The 21,898-nt window shown below is 41.9% G+C and overlaps 1 protein-coding gene across 4 annotated transcripts in view; it reads left to right on the top strand.

The window, feature by feature from the left end:
• The window catches only part of DOCK10 (dedicator of cytokinesis 10), a 385,846-nt gene that overhangs the window by 269,875 nt on the left and 94,073 nt on the right, over nt 1-21,898 (top strand). For all 4 annotated transcript variants that reach the window (XM_089672577.1, XM_089672576.1, XM_089672575.1 and 1 more), the window contains exons 24-27: nt 667-785; nt 16,409-16,478; nt 17,937-18,050; nt 18,695-18,766. In XM_089672577.1, the coding sequence (XP_089528703.1) occupies nt 667-785; nt 16,409-16,478; nt 17,937-18,050; nt 18,695-18,766 (375 nt within the window). The remainder of the gene's footprint in view (nt 1-666; nt 786-16,408; nt 16,479-17,936; nt 18,051-18,694; nt 18,767-21,898) is intronic.

The following is a 21,898-nucleotide window of genomic DNA, read 5'->3' as shown; positions in this document are numbered from 1 at the left end:
GCAGGACAATGCCTGGCCTCATGTGCCAAGAGTATGCAGGCAGTTCCTGGAGGATGAAGGAACTGACACTTTTGATTGGCCCCCACGCTCACCTGACCTAAATCCAATAGAACACCTCTGGGATATCATGTTTTGGTCCATCTGAAGCTGCCAGGTTGCACCTCAGACTGTTCAGGAGCTCAGTGATGCCCTGGATCAGATCTGGGAGGAAATACCCCAACACACCAGCCATCGTCTCATTAGGAGCATGCCCCGATGTTGTCAGGCATGCATACAAAAATGTGGGGACATACAAACTACTGAGTACCATTTTGAGTTGCTGCAATGATATTTCAGCAAAATGAACAAGCCTGCTGCATCGTTTTTTCACTTTGATATTCGGGGTAGTCAATGTTGATTGAGAGCGTGAAGTTCCACTTTAAGAATAAAACTAGAACATTGTGATAGGACATGGAACAATCTTGCAATTAGGGGTTGTGTCTAAAAATCTGAGATTTCACTAAGTTTTCAGTATAAATAGATATAGTCATATAGGTGTTTGAACAGTCAAGTAAGCTGCACCTTTCCACTTAGTCAAAACAGGTACTCAATCTAAACAGAAACTTCTAAAGAAATTTACATTTACATTTAGTCAGAGATTTTAGGATATCTTTGTTCTCTTCCTAGAACCTGCTGAATATTGAAAAGATCCACATGATCATGAGCTTTCTCCCTGTTTTGTTCAATCAACTTTTTAATGTTCTGACAAAAATCAATGAGGACGATGTCATCACTGTAACTACCAGGTAAGATTGTTTCATTATTGGAATGTATAAGTGGTTTGATATTTTAAAGTCTAAGTTCACCTTTGGGACATGTTACATGTTCCACCCATATTTAGGGTGGAATATAAAACATTTTCCAGCTCCTGTTATCTCTCCCTCCTGATCCCCCCTTCTCTGTGACAGCAGGCAGGGCATCTTCTCCCTGCACCCACTGTCACAAATTAAAAACAGCATGGCTGTGTGAGGCTCCACCCACACAGCCGTGTCATTCATTCACAGTTTTCTGTGAATTAATACAAAAATATAGAAACGGTGCAGCGCTATAAAATACTATATAAAAAATTAATAAAAGTGTACTTCAAATTCAATAATAATCAATAATCCCGGTTATAACAAATAAACATAAGTGAATGTAGCGCTATGGAGGGCGCCAAACATAAATGTGGTCTTGTGAATAGTCTATTATCCAAAAAGTGTTCATAGATTTGTGCTGGCTTGACGAGGTCAGGTCAGCATATTAGTGCTCCATACAATTAAATTGCTCTAGTGACTTCCAGTAAAACTATGTGACTTAATCCGTGCGAAAGACTGTAAGAAATGCTCACTCACCAGATGTGCATAAAATATGCGCATTAAGCTGAATATGAATCTGTAGGGAGCCCCTTTAAGTAGATCTGCCAAACAGCATGGAATCAGGATCCCTCTTCTGGACACAAGCTTCCTCTGCAGCCATGCTTCCACTGGAGTCCTCTGCAATCCTTAGCTCAGGTCAGTTGGTGATATTAATGACTTCATATAAGGCCAATGAAAGACAACCCGAGCACCTGATTCATCCATGGATGGAGTGGACCCCTCAGCCAAAGGCCTCAGTAGCCGCCAATCCAGTGGAACAATCAATCCACAATGAAAAGCTTAGCCCTTAGTAAATTTCTTAGAAAGCTTTTTCAAATCCTGGAATATAGACAGAGCACAGAAGAGCCAGTAGGACTCCGGAAACAGACTACCAGCTGATCTAATTTTTTGTCTAGTAATGCATTGCCTGTCCTATTGACTTTTTCACTCTGTTTATGGCTGAAAGGAGTTTAGGATATATCAATGTCATTTCTAATAAAGTTCTGAGGTATAGAATCCAAGTAGTAAAAATATGAAGGCCTTTAACAGTACACTTGTAGAATAGGATAGTCCACATTGTTGAAAGAACAGTGACCAAGAACAGTGTTTACCTTCTCTAACCTCTTTTTTCACAGCATTATGTAGTGATACTCCCATAGGAGTCACTGGAATATTGTCCAGATCCTCCTCAAATACCTTGCTTCGCAGCCAGGCGCATAGGCTCATTCACTCATTTCTCCAATAACCAGTATAGGGGTGCTGTTTTGTTTTTGTTTTTTATTTTGTTGAATAGGGAAGGGGATGAGGGAGATGAGTTAGATGCTCCAGATTAGGAACTATGTACACTGGGTACTTTGACTAATCTTCAGAACAAGTTATATCAAGTTAGTCAACGCTTGAATTAAATGGTGGACTTCAGCTTCAAGCAGTAGCAATAGTAACTTCTTTAGAGCCCAGAGCAGTGTCCTTTTAAGTAGTAGTGGGCAGAAGGACAAGCTCTTCAGAAAACCATCCAGTATTCCCTTTGCTAAACCTGCAGCTGACTTCCTAGCACCAGAGGGTTTAAACAGCACTCAGTCTCTAAGATCCTCAGGGATGTCTGTACTCTCAAGGCCCAAGAGACAATGTACACTTTCCTCCATGATACCAGACAAGATCTTTAGCAGACAGCCCCTCAGTCAGCATAGCAGAACCTGGGATTCAGCAATGCAGGCCCTTAGGTAGCCCACCTGAGGACAATGTGCCCTTTCCCAGGCTTGGACAATCCTAGCCAGGAAAGACCCAAAGCAGTGTGCGGTCATAAAATATATACAGTTGCCCAGCATGCCTTGGGGCCTGCTCTCTCTGGGATAGGCTAAGGCTGTATCAATATTCATGCTGCTATCAGCATACACTATATTGCCAAAAGTATTGGGACTCCTGCCTTTACACGCACATGAACTTTAATGGCATCCCAGTCTTAGTCTGTAGGGTTCAATATTGAGTTTATCCACCCTTTGCAGCTATTACAGCTTCAACTCTTCTGGGAAGACTGTCCACAAGGTTTTAGGAGTGTGTCTATGGGAAGGTTTGACCATTCTTCCAGAAGCGCATTTGTAAGGTCAAGCACTGATGTCGGATGAGAAAGTCTGGCTCGCAGTCTCCACTCTAATTCATCCCAAAGGTACTCTATTGAGGTTAGGACTCGCTCATCCATGTCTTTATTGACCTTGCTTTGTGGACTGGTGCACAGTCATGTTGAAACTGTTCCTACAAAGTTGGGAGCATGAAATTGTCCAAAATGTCTTCGTATGCTGACGCCTTAAGAGTTCCCTTCACTGGAACTATGGGGCCAAGCCCAACCCTTGAAAAACAACCCCACATCATAATCCCCCCTTCACCAAACTTTACACTTGGCACAATGTAGTCAGGCAAGTACCATTCTCCTGGCAACTACCAATCCCAGACACTTCCATCGAATTGCCAGACATAGAAGTGTGATTTGTCACTCCAGAGAACACATTTCCTCTGCTGTACAGTCCAGTGGTGGCATGCTTTACACCGATGCTTTGCATTGCACTTGGTGATAAAAGGCTTGAATGCAGCTGCCCGGCCATGGAAACCCATTCCATTAAGCTCTGTATGCACTGTTGTGCTAATCTGAAGGCCACATGAAGTTTGGAGGTCTTTTGCTATTGACTCTGCAGACAGTTGGCTGTTTCTGCTCACTGTGCGCTTCAGCATTTGCTGAAGTCGCTCTGTCATTTTTCATGGCTTACCACTAGGTGGCTGAATTTCTGCTGTTCCCAATTGCTTCCACTTTGTTATAATACCACTAACAGTTGACTGTGGAATATTTAGTAGCAAGGAAATTTCAGATGGACTTATTGCACAGGTGGCAACCTATCAACCTAAATAAATGTGAATTGGTGTTGTGCTACTTAATAAATAGGTAAATAAATATAGAATTGTGTGCAGAGTGGACTTAAATGCTAAAGGAACAAGTGTGGAAGCAATGATGAGTGTAACAAATAACAACAGGGGTAAAAATGTGGCCAAAAATGGTAAATGTATACATTATTAAGGTGTGCACTAATTAATAAACAATAAACGTAGAATAAAAAATGTGCAGAGTGGAAATATAACCCAGGTACTTTAATATAATAAATGCTATAGAAGCAACAAGTGTGGAAGCAATGATGAGTGTAACAAATAGCAACAGTGGTAAAAGATAATTGCACACAATAATAAGATGTGAACCATCAAGTGAATAAGTGGTCAATAAATAAATACAATTATGTATATTATATATATATAGATATACAGTATATTTATATCTATATATATATATATAGAGAGAGAGATATATATATTACAGACAAATTAATAAATAGTCCCAAAAACAACAAAACCAGTGAATCTTCAACACAAGCTGTGGGACATCCGTGATCACTGCAAACGGGCAATCCTTCACCAGCTAGTGTGCACGCTCACCTTCCAACTGCGACCCAAAAGGGGTCAAAAGGCATATACACAGACCGATTATCTTAATCAAGATGAATCTCAGTAGTAAGCAAACCAAGGACTCTCCATGGCAAGCACACCCAGGCGTAACTCAGATGTCCTTAATAAGGGCATGACCATAGATCTCTTTCTCCTCCAATATTCTCACATGAAGGATCAAGCAAGAGAACTTCCCATAGTGTAGCAAGTTCAAATTAATTTTATTGTAAAAAATGCACAGAGAACCTACTCACATGTAAAAATGGGGTCCGCAGACCCATACAGGCACTCACTGCAACAAGACTGCAAGGAGTATGTGGTTGGTAGTACCAGCTGCTGTCCATACCAGAAATGACGTCACCACACGTCCGTCCTACATGTTATGTCACAAGTCACGTAACTTCATCAGGGCTCCAGAGTGACCCATTCTTTCACAAATGTTTGTAGAAGCAGTCTGCAAGCCTAGGTGCTTGATTTTATACACCTGTGGCCATGGAGGTGATTGGAACACCTGAATCCAATGATTTGGAGGGGTGTCCAAATACTTTTGGCAATATAGTGTAGCTCCCTGCCTATCATCCAGAAACAGCTGCAGTCTCCTGGATACAGAGGAAGCTAGCCAGACCAGCAGAACCCAAGCACACAAAGCAGACCTCACTAGATGATCACAGCTCACTCAGTATAGTGAGCTGACTATACTTGTACCTAGAAGAAATTACAGTCAAATTATTCTGCCTAGTAACAAATAGGTTTACCTATTTTTTTTTTTTTTCAGGTACTTATATAGCACCGTCAATTTACACAGCGCTTTAAATATATAGTGTACATTCACATCAGTCCCTAACCCTCAAGGGGCGTACAATCTAAAGTCTCTAATTCACATTCATACATACACATACTAGGGACAATTTTAGACAGGAGCCAATTAATCTACCAGCATGTCTTTGGAGCATGAATTTGTATAGATTGTATTGTATATATCAGTCACCTGCTCTTCCTGGCTATATATATTGACCAGGAGTAGTACATGTACACACACAGATATATGCATCCTTTTAACAATGCAAGTCCTTCATGCAGGAACTCTTTGTAGCCCAGTTTCCCTGAATTCTTTGTATATGGATTGGTGAAGGATTGTATGTTTTCTATCTTCCAATCTCTCCCTCTTTACAGATAGACATACCCCCTTTGCTTTAGGTCATTGGGCCTGGTGGATACGTGGAAATGGCATCACCCAAACTCTTGTCAATTCCTGACATTTCCGCAACCACTCCACACTCTTTCCTGCAATTCTTGGCATATTTCGTTCTTATGTCAATGCTACTCTACTTTTCAGAAAACAGAGAGGATGCCCTACCAATTTTGGTAGAGTTTGGTCCTTCTGGTTGCAGGTTAACATTTAAGACCATATGCTCATACCTTGTATTGTTATTCACTGCTCAAAAAATTAAAGGTACACTTTTTAATCAGAGTGTAGCATCAAGTCAATTAAACTCTTGGAATATGATATGATCCCAAAAACAGAAAGGGGCCACTGACGTTTTTCCCTACTTATCTTTTCTGACTGTTTCTCACTTGTTTTGAATTTGGGTAGGATGAGTGTCACTAATGGTAGCATGATGTAATACCTTGACCCTACAGAGGTTGCACAGGCAGTCCAACTCCTCCAGGGTGGCACATCAATATGTGCCATTGCCAGAAAGTTTGCTGTGTCTCCCAGCACAGTCTCAAGAGCATGGAGGATATTCCATGAGACAGGCAGTTACTCAAGGAGAGCTGGACAGGGCCGTAGAAGGTCCTTAACCCATCAGCAGGACTGGTATCTGCTCCTTTGTGCAAGGAGGAACAGGATGAGAACTGCCAGAGCCCTACAAAATAACCTCCAGCAGGCCACTGGTGTGAATGTCACTGACCAAACAATCAGAAACAGACTTCATGAGGGTGGCTTGAGGGTCCAACGTCCTCTAGTGGGCCCTGTGCTCACTGCCCGGCACCACAGAGCATGATTGGCATTTGCCATTGAATACAAGAATTGGCAGGTCCACCACTGGTGCCCTGTGCTTTTCATAGATGAGGCTTACCCTGAACATATGTGACAGACGTGAAAAGATCTGGAGAAGCCGTGGAGAATGTTTGCTGCCTGTATGCAGACAGTTACTGGAGGATGAAGGAACTGATACCTTGGAATGGCCCCCACGCTCTGACCTAAATCCAATATAACACATCTGGGATATCATGTTTCAGTCCATCCAATGGTGCCAGGTTGCACCTCAGTCTGCCCAGGAGGAAATACCCCAGGGCACCATCCGTCATCTCATTAGGAGCATGCCCCAACATTGTCAGGCATGCATACAAGCACGTGGGGGCCATACAAACTACTGAGTGCCATTTTGAGTTGCTACAATGGAATTTCAGCAAAATGGACTGGACTGCTGCATCATTTTTTCAGTTTGATTTTTGGGGTGTCTTTGAATTCAGTCCTCTGTAGGCAGATAATTTTCATTTCCATCATTACCCAATCCATGTCAGTATAGATATCCAGCATGATATTTTTCCCCATTGAGATCTTGTCAGGGACCTCAAATCTGGCCACGATCGCGCACGGGTCTGCGCATGCGCGGTATGCCCAGCCGCACTAGCAAGCATTGGGACCTGGGCACCCGCGACGGCAGCGGCAGTCACGCATGCACACAATCGCGGATGCGCAGCTGGCACCAATCAGGGCGCAGGGCAAAACAGGACAGGTCTGTGTTCTAATTGCCGTATGGTCTTACCTGTATCCTGTGTTTCCTGTATTGAGATTGCCCTGCTTGACCCTGATTTGCTGATTGTCTCCTGTTCTGATCCCTGGCTTGTCTGACCATTCTCCTGTTTAATCCTGCACGTTCTGATCTTCTGTGACCCATTTATCCTTCTGTCTTCTGTTTTGGTACCATTCTGCCTCCACCGTTACCGACCTGGCCTGCCCGACTCTGCTCTCGCTACCTCCTCACATCAGGCTCTCACCTGCTATACACCTCCGGTGGTGCTTCTACCACTGCTGGGTGAACCCAGGGGTCGCGACCTGGTCTCGGCCTGCTCCAAGTTCATCCCCACCATCAGGGGCCCTGGTGAACAAGCAGGTTGGGACTTAGATTCCTTGGGGGATTCCGGTCTGTGGAACGCTAGAGGCTACCGCCGGCAGGGACATAAAAGATCTGATGAGTTTTCAAAGTGTTCCTTTAATTTTTTTGAGTAGTGTATTTACACTATATTGCCAAATGTATTGGGACACCCCTCCAAATCATTAGATTTGGGTGTTCCAATCATCTCCATGGCCACAGGTGTATAAAATGAGGCACCTAGGCATGCAGGCTGTTTCTACAAATATTTGTGAAAGAATGGGTTACTCTCAGGAGCTCAGTGCAATATGTCCATCCGTGAAATTTCCTTGTTACTAAATATTCCACAGTCAACTGTTAGTGGTATTGTAACAAAGTTGAAGGAACTGGGAACAACAGCAACTCAGCCACCAAGTGGTAGGCAACGTAAAATGACAGAGCGGGGTCAGCACATGTTGAAGCGCACAGTGCACAGAAGTAGACAACTGTCTGCAAAGTCAGTAGCTAAAGACCTCCAATCTTCATGTGGCCTTTAGATTAGTGCAACAACGGTGGATAGAGAGCTTCATGGAATAGGTTTCCATGGCCGAGTAGCTGCATTCAAGCCTTACATCAGCAAGTGCAATGCAAGGTGTCAGATGCGGTGGTGTAAAGCATGCCGGCACTGGACTCTAGGGCAGTAGAGATGTGATCTCTGGAGTGACGAATCTTGCTTCTCTGTCTGGCAATCCAATGGACGTATCTGGTTTTGGCAGTTGCCAGGAGAACAGGAGAACAGTATTTGTCTGACTGCATTGTGCCAAGTGTAAAATTTGGTGGAGGGGGATTATGGTGTGGAGTTATTTTTCAGGGGTTGGGCTTGGCCCCTTAGTTCCAGTGAAGGGAACTCTTAAGGCATCAGCAAACTAAGACATTTTGGACAATTTCATGCTCCCAAGTTTGTGGAACAGTTTGGGGATGGTCCCTTCCTGTTCCAACATGACTGCGCACCAGTGCACAAAGCAAGGTACATAAAGACATGGAAGAACGAATTTGGGATGGAGGAACTTGACTGTCTTGACCTCAACCTGATAGAACACCTTTGGGATGAATTAGAGTGAAGACTGCGAGTCAGGCCTTTTCGTCCGACATCAGTGCCTGACCTTACAAATGGCGTACTGGAAGAATGGTCAAACATTCCCATAGACACATTCCTCCTAAACCTTGTGGACAGCCTTCTCAGAAGAGTTGAAGCTGTTATAGCTGCAAAGAGTGGGCCAACTCAATATTGAACCCTACAGACTAAGACTGGGATGCCATTAAAGTTTATGTGCGTGTAAAGGCAGGCGTCCCAATACTTTTGGCATTATAGTATATACAATTTTAGGTTTTTCAGGTATTTACCAAAACGTATTCAAGCTATAGTTATATAAAGGATATGGGCTGAAAGTGCACACTCTCAGGTTTAATTTGAGGGTATGTACATTCAAATTGGAGGAAGGGTATAGGAATTACAGCTCTTAAAAGTAGCCATCCCCCTTTTTCAAGGGACCAAAAGTAGTTGGACAATTGAATCAAAAGTTGTGGGCTACTCCTTCATTATTTCTTCATCAATTAAACAGGTAAAAGGTCTGGAGTTTATTCTAAGTGCTGCATTTGCATTTGGAATCTATTGCTGTGAACCTACATCATGTGTTCAAAGGAGCTGTCCATGCAAGTGAAACAGGCCATTGTAAAGCTTCAAAAATGAAACAAATCCATCAGAGAGATGGCAGCAACATTAGGAGTGGACAAATCAACAGTTTGGTACATTCTGAGGAAAGAAGAACGCAATGGTGAGCTAAGCAACATAAAAAGGCAAGGACATCCACGGAAGACAACAGTGGTGGATGATTGCAGGATCCTCTCTATAGTAAAGAAAAACCCATTCACAACATCCAGACAAGTGAAAGACACTCTCCAGGAGGAGGCCATATCATTGTCAAAGTCTACAATCCAGAGAAGACTTCACGAGAGCAAATACAGAGGGTTCACCACAAGGTGCAAACCATTCATACGCCTGAAGAATAGAAAAGCCAGATTAGACTTTGCCAAAAAACATCTAAAAAAGCCAGACCAGTTCTGGAAAATTTTTGGTAAATCCTCCTGCACTGCTATGCCTGAAAAAACACACACAGCTGCTAACATCCAATCCTCCCCTTTAGGCTACGTTCACACTAGCCTTGTGTGCAGGCGGCAGAGAGGCGTTTGGGAAGCGTTTTTACTGCTTCCCAAACGCCTCTGCCAATTCTGCACATTACAGCACATGGTGCTGTTCTAACGGGAGCGTTTGCATCGCGTCGCGTTGCGTCGCGGCAAAACAGACGCCTCTGGTCGAGTCAGGAGGCTTTGAAGCCTCCTATTCTCGTCTATGGTGCCGCTCCGCAAACGCCCGGCCGGCGTTTGCGGTGCGGTTGCGACGCGGTTGCGGGGCGTTTGCGGAGCAGTAACACCACTCAAACTGTATTATAGGCATTTGTGGGGCGTTATTAACGCTCGGAAAACGCCTAGCAACCGCCACTAAACTGCGCATGTGACGTTTGCAGAGCATTTGTGGAGCGTTTGCCGAGCGTTAAAAAATGCTCCACAAATGCCGGACCAACGCTTGCCAAACGCTATAGGGGCATTTGGCAAGCGTTGGTAAAACAGCCAAGTGTGAACGAGCCCTAAGACGGACAAAAGTATTATGGTATAAAAGTGATGTAGCGCTATACATAAAACCTGTACCTTTAGTGTAAATTATTATAGTGATACAAGATAATACATATTCAAGTGACAGTTGTAAGTGATTAGTGCAATAAATATTACCAAAATAAAGTGGCACACAGTGATTCCCTATGCAGGAAAAAAACCACCATATACAGGTGAAATTAAAATTGATATCCACATCAACCAGTGATTTCACATATAGATGGCACACATAATTCTTCTAAGGCATGCTCCTATGTTGGTGCAGGTGGTGAGAGATATCCTAAATGGCAGGCGTGCCCACTCACCTTACCCCTGCGACCCACAGGGGCCACAACGCTTTATGGGTCTCCCAGGATCCTGTATGCTCCTTTCCTGGATACAGATAGCTCCACCAATCTCAGTAGCCTTAACTCCACCTTCTGTTATTTCTCATAGACAGACGGTACTGTATACACCCTTATACACTCGTGGTATCGAGATCATGCAACAGAAACACAAAGATCCTCCATAGTGTAAAACTGCATACTAGATTTAATATAGATAAAACCGCCAAGTACAAACTCACAATTTCCAGGGAAGAAAATTCGCAGCGTGTATCACCTCTCTAGGGTGTACTGAAAGCACTCTGGTGTAGCAAGATGGCGCTGGACCGGAAGTGCATCACCACGTCGCTTCTACGCGTTATGCCATGCCCCTCGTAGCTTTGTCCTGTTGCATGATCTCGATAACACGAATGTATAAGGGTATATACAGTACCGTCTGTCTATGAGAAATAACTGAAGGTGGAGTTAAGGCTACTGAGATTGGTTGAGCTATCTGTATCCAGGAAAGGAGCATACAGGATCCTGGGAGACCCATAAAGCGTTGTGGCCCCTGTGGTTCGCAGGGGGAAGGTGAGCGGGCACACCTGCCATTTAGGATATCTCTCACCACCTGCAAAAACATAGGAGCATGCCTTAGAAGAATTATGTGTGCCATCTATATGCGAAATCACTGGTTGATGTGGATATCAGTTTTATGTATATGGTGGTTTTTTTCCTGCATAGGGAATCACTGTGTGCCACTTTATTTTGGAAATATGTATTGCACTAATCACTTACAACTGTCACTTGAATAGATTTATGTATTATCTTGTATCACTATAATAATTTACACTAAAGGTACAGGTTTTATGTATAGTTCTGGAAAAGCATTCTTTGGACGGATGAAACTAAGATTAATCTGTATCAAAATGATGGGAAGGAAAAAGTGTGGAGAAGGCTTGGAACAGCTCATGATCCAAAGCTCACAACCATCTGTGAAACATGGTGGAGGCAGTGGGATGGCATGGGCATGCATGGCTTCCAGTGGCCCTGGTTTATTTGTGTTTATTGATGATGTGACAGAAGACAGAAGCAGCCGGGTGAATTCTGCAGTGTTTAGCGATATACCGTCAGCCCAGATTCAGCCAAATGCAGCAAAGTTGATTGGACGGCCTTCACAGTACAGATGGACAATGATCCAAAACATACTGCAAAAGCAACCCAGGAGCTTTTGAAGGAAGAGAAATGGAATATTCTGCAATGGCCGAGTCAATCACCTGATCTCAAACCAATTGAGCATGCATTTCACTTGCTGAAGGCAAAACTAAAGGCAATAAGACCCACAAACAAAGAACAACTGAAGACAGCTGCAGTTAAAGCCTGGCAAAGCATCAGAAAGGAAGAAACCCAGTCTTTGGTAATGTCCAAGGGTTCCAGACTTCAGACAGTCATTGCCAGTAAAGGTTTCTCAACAAAATCTAAAAAATTTACATTTTAACATTTTATTTATTTATGTATTTATTTCAGGTATTTATATAGCGCCCTCAATTTACTCAGCGCTTTACATACTCAGTTTACTGAGTGCTGTACTCAATTTACTCAGCGCTGTACATTCACATCAGTCCCTAACTCTCAAGGGGCATACAATCTAAGATCCCTAACTTACATTCATACATACACATACTAGGGCCAGTTTAGACAGGATCCAATTAATCTACCAGCATGTCTTTTGGAGTGTGCGAGGAATCCAGAGTACCCGGAGGAAACCCATGCAGGCACAGGGAGAACATGCAAACTCCAAGCAGGATGATGTATGATTATATTCATTTGTCCAATTACATTTGAGCCCCTGAAAATGGAGGGACTGTGTATAAAAATGGTTGCAATTCCTAAAAATTTGTACTTGATATTTATGTTCAACCCCTTGAATTAAAGCTGAAATTCTGCACTTCAAATTCATTTGGATTGTTTCATTTTAATTTATACTGGTGGCATAAAAGGAAAAAGTATGAAAATACTTTATGCCTGTGTCCAAATATACAGGTGAAACTCAAAAAATTAGAATATCGTGCAAAAGTTCATTTATTTCAGTAATGCAACTTAAAAGGTGAAACTAATATAAGAGATAGACTCATTACATGCAAAGCAAGATAGTTCAAGTCGTGATTTGTCATAATTGTGATGATTATGGCTTACAGCACATGAAAACCCCAAATCCACAAGCTCAGAAAATTAGAATATTGTGAAAAGGTGCAATATTCTAGGCTCAAAGTGTCCCACTCTAATCAGCTAATTAAGCCATAACACCTGCAAAGGGTTCCTGAGCCTTTAAATGGTGTCTCAGTCGGGTTCAGTAGGAATCACAATCATGGGAAAGACTGCTGACCTGACAGTTGTGCAGAAAACTATCTTTGACACCCTCGGTAAGGAGGGAAAGCCTCAAAAGGTAATTGCAAAAGAAGTTGGATGTTCACAAAGTGCTGTATCAAAGCACATTAATAGAAAGTTATGTGGAAGGGAAAAGTGTGGAAGAAAAAGGTGCACAAGCAGCAGGGATAACCGCAGCCTGGAGAGGATTGTCAGGAAAAGACCATTCAAAAGTGTTGGGGACTTTCACAAGGAGTGAACTGAGGCTGGAGTCAGTGCATCAAGAGCCACCACACACAGATGGATCCTGGACATGGGCTTCAAATGTCGTGTTCCTCTTGTCAAGCCACTCCTGAACAACAAATAACGTCAGAAGCGTCTTACCTGGGCTAAAGAAAAACAGACCTGGTCTGTTGCTCAGTGGTCCAAAGTCCTCTTTTCTGATGAGAGCAACTTTTGCATCTCATTTGGAAACCAAGGCCCCAGAGTATGGAGGAAGAATGGAGAGGCACACACTGCAAGATGCTTGAAGTCCAGTGTGAAGTTTCCACAGTCTGTGTTGATTTGGGGAGCCATGTCATCTGCTGGTGTTGGTCCACTGTGCTTCATTAAGTCCAGGGTCAATGCAGCCGTCTACCAGGAGATTTTGGAGCACTTCATGCTTCCTTCCGCAGACGAGCCTTACGGGGATGCTGACTTCATTTTCCAGCAGGACTTGGCACCTGCCCACACTGCCAAAAGCACCAAAACCTGGTTCAATGACCATGGGATTACTGTGCTTGATTGGCCAGCAAACTCGCTTGACCTGAACCCCATAGAGAATCTATGGGGCATTGCCAAGAGAAAGATGAGAGACATGAGACCGAACAATGCAGAAGAACTGAAAGCCGCTATTGAAGCATCCTGGTCTTCCCTAACACCTCAGCAGTGCCACAAGCTGATAGCTTCCATGCCACGCCACATTGAGGCAGTAATTGCTGCAAAAGGGGCCCAAACCAAGTACTGAGTACATATGCATGCTTATACTTTTCAGAGGCCCGATATTGTTCTATGTACAATTCTTGTTTTATTGATTGCATGTAATATTCTAATTTTCTGAGATTGTGGATTTGGGGTTTTTCTGAGCTGTAAGCCAAAATGATCACAATTATGACAAATCATGGCTTGAACTATCTTGCTTTGCATGTAATGGGTCTATCTCATATATTAGTTTCACCTTTTAAGTTGCATTACTGAAATAAATGAACATTTGCACAATATTCTAATTGTTTGAGTTTCACCTGTGTATATATATATATATATATATATATAAATACACACAGCGGGGAAAATAATTATTTGATCCCCTGCAGATTTTGTAAGTTTGTCCACTTACAAAGAAATGAAGGGTCTATAATTTTGTGTATTTTAAATGACAGGGACAGAATATCAACCAAAAATCCAGAAAAAACACATGATACAAATATTATAATGCGCTTCTTCTTGAGCCACTCCTTTGTTGCCTTGGTGGTATGTTTTGGGTCATTGTCATGTAGGAAGGCCCATCCACGACCCATCATCTGTGTTCTGTCTGGAGGGAAGAAGGTTCTCATTCAAGATTTTACAATACATGGCCCCATCCATTTGCCCCTCAATGCAGCAAAGTCGGCATGTACCTTTAGCAGAGAAACATCCCCAAAGCATAATGTTTCTGTCAAGGTCCTACCTTTTCCCTGAGGTTATGTTACTCCATGTGCTGGTGTCCATCTTGGATTCTGCTGTGCATGATGGGAATCCTTTTATGTCTTCAGGTCTCTGTGGTCCATCCCCCAGAGGGGTGTGGCTGATGACATATAAGCCTGTGGCCCGCACATGCTCTTTGCACTTGTGTCTTGTGTCTTGGTGTTGCTATTACTCTGTTCTGACTCTCGTGACTCTCCTGGTATCTGATTCGGCTTGTGACTTGACTATTCTTTGTATTCTCCCTTGATCTGACCCTCTGTTGCTGAACCCGGCTCGTGACCTGTGATTCTCGTCTGCTGTCCAGTACTGTTTTGTCCTGTTGGTGTTGACCCGGCTTGTCTGACTACTCTTTTGTCTCTTCCACCAGCTACACGCCATTGGCGGCGGCCATTACCGCAGCTGAGGTGTCTCGGGGGCCGCGACCTGGTTCCTGGCTGCGTCAAGTCCATCCCCACCATCAGGGGCCCTGGTGAAGGGCAGCCTGGGACTTAGACTCCGCGCCCTGAGGGACTTAGGTCTGTGGGTAGTGGTTGTCGTCAGCCAGTGCGTTACATTGTTAGGCCTGCCTGTCCGTTCCTCGGCCCCTGCCCTGACAGTTTCCACCTCCATGCTTGAGTGTAGGGATGATGTTCTTAGGGTCATAGTCAGCATTTCTCTTCGGGTTAATGCCAAAGAGCTCAATTTTGGTCTCATTTGACCACAGCACTTTCTCTCAATCCTTCTCTGAATCATTTAGATGTTCATTGGCAAACTTCAGACGAGCCTGTACCTGTGCCTTCTTAAGGAAGGGGGACCTTGTGAGCCCAGCAGGATTTCAATCCTGCGGCGTATTGTGTTACCAATAGTTTGCTCCGTAAATGTGGTCCCAACTGCCTTTAGATCACTAACAAGCTCCTCCCGTGTAGTTCTGGGCTAATCCCTCACTTTTCTCATGATCATCCTTACCACATGAGGCAAAATCTTGCATGGAGCTCTAGACTGAGGGTGACTGATGGTTATTTTGTATTTCTTCCATTTTTCAAATTATTGCTCCAACAGTTGTCTCTTTCTCACCAAGCTTCTTACTGATGGCCTTGTAGCCCACTCCAGCCTTGTGCAATCTTGTCCCTGACATCCTTTACAGCTCTTGCCCATTACAGGTTTTGCCCATGATAATGAGGAAGAAAGAGATTCTGTGGACAGGTGTCTTTTATACACATAACGAGTTGTTGTTAGGAGCACCTTCTTAAATTTCCAGTACTAATCTGTGTACCAAATGAGCAAATAGCCAGCGTGTGGGAGCCATAATTATTGTTGGTTGGTAGGTGGGAGCCATAATACTTATTTTACTCATTGAACTAAAACTAATTTTATAACAGTATCCTGTGTTTTTTCTAGATTTTTTTTGTTGATATTCTGTCTCTATCATTTAAAATACAACTATGATAAAAGTTATGGACACTTCACTTCTTTGTAAGTGGGCAAACTTACAAAATCTGCAGGGGATCAAATAATTATTCTCCCCACTGTATATATATATATATATATATATATATATATATATATACTGTATATAGATATACAGTGTATACTACATACTACCATACACCTTGGTTTACTGCTAGCAATACTCCAACAAAGTGTTTTTTCATTATAGCTGTTTATTGTTGCTTTTCTTGTTTTCTTTTTTCTTGTTTTTTTTTATAGCTTTATATGATTTATATGACCAATCCATTAATGTTTTACAGTCCTATATACTTCTACTACAATGACCATATCATTCTGAATTCAGCTCTTTTATATGGGGCACAATAATCAATTTTAGTTTTATGCCCTAAATTATCAACCATACATCTATATCTTTTTCTAGAGTCCTTACGGACATCGTAGCTAAATGCCAGGAGGAACAGCTGGAACACTATGTCCAGTCTTATGTAAAGGTAAGCACTTTGGATTATGATTAGAAACACTGAAGAAAAACATTTTTGAAATGCTGTTTTAGTGTGGGTTAAAACCTGTCTGCTCCAGTGCTAAACTGTACACACCAGGGGCGGACTGACAACTCATGTGGCCCCCGGGCAATAGGGGATCATGGGGCCCCTGTGTCCTTGCCCACACTCAAAGCACACCCAAAAAAGCCTAAAAAAGGTACCAGGGGCATTTCATGGGGTCCCCTACTGACCCCGGGCCCTTGGGCAGTGCCCGAGTGCTCGAATGGTCAGTCCGCCCCTGGTACACACATTAGCGCACTGTGCAATTAGGCAGCCCATTTCTTTGAATGGGTTACCAATGCACCAGAGCAGGCAAAAAAAAAATATATTTTTTTTCTAATGTAATACATCACAACATGGTACTGATTTACTAGTGTAGTGTTGGAGTGTGGTGCATTTGAAATGAACGACACCACAACACATCAAGACGTGCAATGCAGTGGTGTGAAGGGAGCCTAAAACATTAAGGTAATTAAGGTAAGGTAAGGCAATTAGCAGAAACATATAGCAGGGTTAAGTTATGAAAGGAATTGAGTATGTGCACTTTATTTTTTTGGTCTGCCCGCTGTTTATCTGGGACTCAGAATGATGTCTCCACTGCCCTGAAGTCTCCTGGGATGTGTATGTCACATATCCCAGGATGCTTCGCTTTCCATTCACAGCAGATGATGAGTGTGGCCTAGGGTGCATCATCAGAGGGAGGGTGTCTGAACCATAGGGGGCAACCAGCACCTGATGATACCAAGAACAATCATGATGATGCAGGACAAATTATGTGGCAGTGGTGAAGGAGATCACAGCAAAACAACACCAGATCCACTTGGCAGTTGAGTATTTGAATTGAGTACAACTCTGGATAACAGGTAAGGGGGAGGGATTTCAGTGCAGCAGAAACAGTGTTGTCAGCTCACTGTAGGACATTAGGAGCACACTAGTTTATAGCAGGATCAATGTCTTTTTTCTATACTTGCAGCACATGGAGCATGCAAAGATTGAAAAGATGTACTGGATATGTTTTTGTTTTTTTTACCCAGACTAAGCGGGGTTCACAATGACTACGACTTTGAAGTCATGCGACTTCACTTGATGTCAGTGTGACTTCTAAGTCATCTGTGCAACTTCGTGCACAGATGTCTATGCAAGTCGCACCCGAAATCGCCAAAAGTAGTGCAGGAACTACTTTTCAAATCATGCAACTCTTATTAAGTTGGAGTCACACCCATTAGAGCAGTTCTATTGCCAATCATTGGGTGCGACTTGTCATGCAATTTGAACTGCCATATCGAATGACAAGTCGAATCGGTGTGAATCGGGGCTTAAATATTAGTTATACTGTAAATATAAATATACATGCTACAACAATTATGCTATCCATGTGCTAAACTTCCATCATTTTTTCTTGTTTAGTATGTGTTTAAAGCACAGTCATACAGAGATCGGACCGTTCATGAGGAACTTTCCAAAGGAATTGCGAGCCTTTTAAAATGCAATGATCTAAATACAATTAAGCTTGTGCTGAAGGTAAGCATTTTCTATTGGAGCAGTTACTACACAGCTTGCGTATTAATGTCAGGGAATACTGTGTGATGTTCAGAATTAGTGGCAATCAGAGCAAAGTGAAAAGATCTAGTTTACAACTTCTTTTCCTAATTAAAAATGTGTCCAATTAGTAAGATAAATTGGAAACTCTTGCCTTTCACTTTGCAGGATAGTGTTTGGAGGTTATTAAATATTTAAAATTTGCATCCAGATTAAAGAATTTTAGTATTACGAGTTGCAGCTTCCTTTCTGAGAGCCTGAGATCAATGTGTGCTAATCTTGTTATGAAAACAGGCAGCATTTATTGGTATTACCAGTTTAAGAGGCCAGGGGCTTTTAAAGTGTCCTGAAGAGACCTTTATCATCCTTATGGATTAAGGATTATATTCAACACTTTCTACTTATGTATGTGACTTTTATCTTTTACAGTCAAGAAGTTGAAACCACTTTTAAAAACCCATTAAAATAATTTACAGTTCAGCTTTAGCAGTTGGGATGTTAATCTTGCCATATTTATCAACATGTGTTGGTGTACAGCAGGCTATATGCAATTTGCTGGTAGCATGTTTTGTAAAATGAAGAATGATTGTGCCAGAAATAACAGCTGCTTTGTATTCCTCTGACAGCATTCCCAGTTTTTCTTTGACATAATTATCAAATCCATGGCACAGCACCTCCATGATAAAGACATGATGCAGGTAAATACAGGGTGGAAATGTTTTTTGCCTTTTTTTTTTTTTTACAATCTTGCACAAATTTGCTGAGCATTTTCTTTTTTGTTTTGATTTCCATTGGTTACTCCACACACAGTCCTTCACTTTTCACCATTCGTTGGACTCTGCAAAATTCTTTTTATTCAGAATGTACTGTATAGTAATCTACACCGAACAGAACCCATTGGAGTACAGAATAAAATGGCCTAACCTAATTTGAAGTGCCACACTTTTATAATGCAGCCAACAAAAGTTTCAGAAGACAGGCAGAAGATTATCTCGTTAATGTCTGTCTTGCATCACACTGGAATTCAGAGAGTATATAGAAAACAATTAAAATGATAAACACCTAAGGTAATTTAAAAATGAGGTGCATACTTAAAGTGGTTCTAAAGGCTCAAGGTTTTTTACCTTCATGTAAAAAAGCTTCTGTGTGCCCCCCAGCCCCTCCCCAATCCTTACCTAAGCCCTAATCGATCGAACGACATACAGAAACATGGAAATGCAATTATTTTAGTAAATAAAAATTGCTAAATACCTGTTCTCATCAGCAGTATCTAGCAGTCTTGCGACTTCTGTCAGTGTCCGGTCAAGCACTGGTTAATCTTGTAGGAGGAGTTGTCATTCTTCCCTGATTGTCCTATGAGGCTGCATGACTCCTGACCCTTTGTCCGGACAGCGCTGAATGGTCCTGTGTCAATCACATGCACCCTCCCAAAATGAAAAAACTCTGTAGCAATGCACACCAAACAGACTTGCCACTGCTGCTGGTAGAAGAAGGGTAGGATCAGAGAAGACAGGATCAACTAGCTTTATTACACAATGCAGAGGATTAACCCCTTAGGTTCCACATTGAGTATAACAAGCATGCTTTACAGCATATACAGACTGATTTTACTGTTGTGGGTTTAGTGACACTTTAAATAAAGTATATAAACACATGGAAGCCCCTATTTGTCATCTTCTGGGGGTAAGCATGTTTATCTTTGGTTACTATTAACTGATGGCAATGATATGTGCATTGAAGACAGGATATCTTTGAAGAAAGGGGGAATACATACGGTATACTGAGAAGAATCTCATCTTTCTTTTAATCTGTGTTCTTTTTTTCTAATTTTGGATTGAACAGGGAAGGGTTGGAACCACTGTCTGTCACACAGGGGGGACCCAATGCTTTTCCTATCTAGAACCTGCCCAGATCTCAGTCTGCTCAACTGTTCTGCTCAACAAAACATCCAGAAGGCCAATGTGATGGGTTCTTGGAAACTAGCAAGCTTGTTTATTGAAGTTTCAAGCTACACAACAATCATTACATTTTTTTTATTATTCTTTGTGTTCCCTGTCTTGTTATTTAGGAAATCTAATCTCACCATTTGCCCAGGGAAGAAAAGCTAATAGGAGAGAGAGAATGTGACGGAAATTCAACATTTTGCTGTTTCCACTGGAAGTAGAGTAGAAGGTGACAGCTGTCAGTGGTGAAATTTGCGGGGAAAGGATGTGCTGAGATTTATTCCTACTATGAACAAAGACAAGACATATATTTTAAACTCCTCCCTGCTTTATTCAGAACTAAAGTTATTGTTTCTAGTATTTTCCATGCCACTTTTGGGGAATAAAAGAAAGAATCAGATTCTCTGTTATGGGTGATGCATAACTTGTTCCTTAATAGACTTAAGTAATTAAGCTTCTTTGAGAAGAAGCTTAGTGCGATGGGGATCGATGCATATGTTTTTGCACATTGAGGCACATCCGTTAAGCAGCTTCTTGAATGGGTTGTCAACAGACCTAAAAAAAATTAGAATATTTTTTACAGTGCACCGTACCATAATGCTCAAAGCATTAGCATCTGTGTGTGTTGTGCTATAGTGCTGGTATATGACTGCACCTTGAAGATTTGTGTCAGGGTCAATTGACAATAAATGGCAATGTACCGCAGCACAAATATACAGTGCATAATGTGAAAAGTAAGAACTTGACTGCAATTAATTGATATACAATACATTATGATATACCAGGCCATTGTTGGGAATTTTAGAGCTGGAATTTGTGTTAGCTGCCTACAGCTATATGAATACATTTGGCATTTCACATTCTTTCTAATGAATATTAAACAGTCAGAAAAGTAACAGATGTACAGCAGATTGAGGACAGTTGTCAGTGAGGTTTGAAGAATAGATTGTATTGTTATATGACTTTTTTCACCGCAGTCCAAGTTATTATCAAAGTTTAGATTGGTCCTAGTTTTTAAAGCAACTGGTCAGCATAGATATATCTTAAAGTGCATGTAAGACTAACAATTATTTTCTTTATCTTTTCTTACCATTGGAAGCATTTTGATATGTCTGTTTGATGAGTACAAAATAAAAATGTTGATCTTGCCATAAAGTCAGAGCTGGCTTGTGCACACTTCCGGTGTCACTATAAATTATCCATTTAGCCTTTACATGACTTATTTTGGACCTGTAAAGGTCTGAGAGTGGAGTCAATGAGCAGTTTAGCAAAAGACACTGGGCAGGGCTGACTACATTCAGTCTATAAAAAGCTGTGTGTTGTCATCCCATAACAAGACTTAAAAGCTGAGTGCATTCCTGCCAGATCAACAGATAGACATACAGATCAACATACAGGGTCTTTAAAGGTAAAAAACAGGGAAATATGCTCATATTACAGATATGTACAGGATACTGTATGTTTTTTTTCTCTGACATATGTTTAAAAAAAAAATCAACATTCTACTGTCTTTAACCACTTGCCTACAGGGCACTTATACCCCTTTCCTTCCCAGGCCAATTTTCAGCTTTCAGCGCGATCACACTCTGAATGACAATTGCACGGTCATGCAACACTGTACCCATATGAAATTTTTATCATTTTTTGAGACATATAGAGCTTTCTTTTGGTGCTATTTAATCACCTCTGGGTTTTTATTTTTTGCTAAACAAACCAAAAACAACTGAAAATGTTGAAAAAAAAAATTTTTTTCTTAGTTTTTGTTATAAAATTGTGTAAATAAGTGATTTTTCTCCTTCACTGATGTGTGCTAATGAGGCTGCAGTGATGAGCACTGATAGGCTACACTGATGGGCACTGATAGGTGGCACTGATGGGCACTGATGA

Source organism: Staurois parvus, unplaced genomic scaffold (assembly GCF_062004578.1).
Source record: "Staurois parvus isolate SC_StPar_1 unplaced genomic scaffold, SC_StPar_1.0 ptg000131l, whole genome shotgun sequence".
Taxonomy (NCBI): domain Eukaryota; kingdom Metazoa; phylum Chordata; class Amphibia; order Anura; family Ranidae; genus Staurois; species Staurois parvus.
The sequence above is the reverse complement of the archived record's forward strand: the minus strand, read 5'-3'. Positions and strand labels throughout refer to the sequence as shown.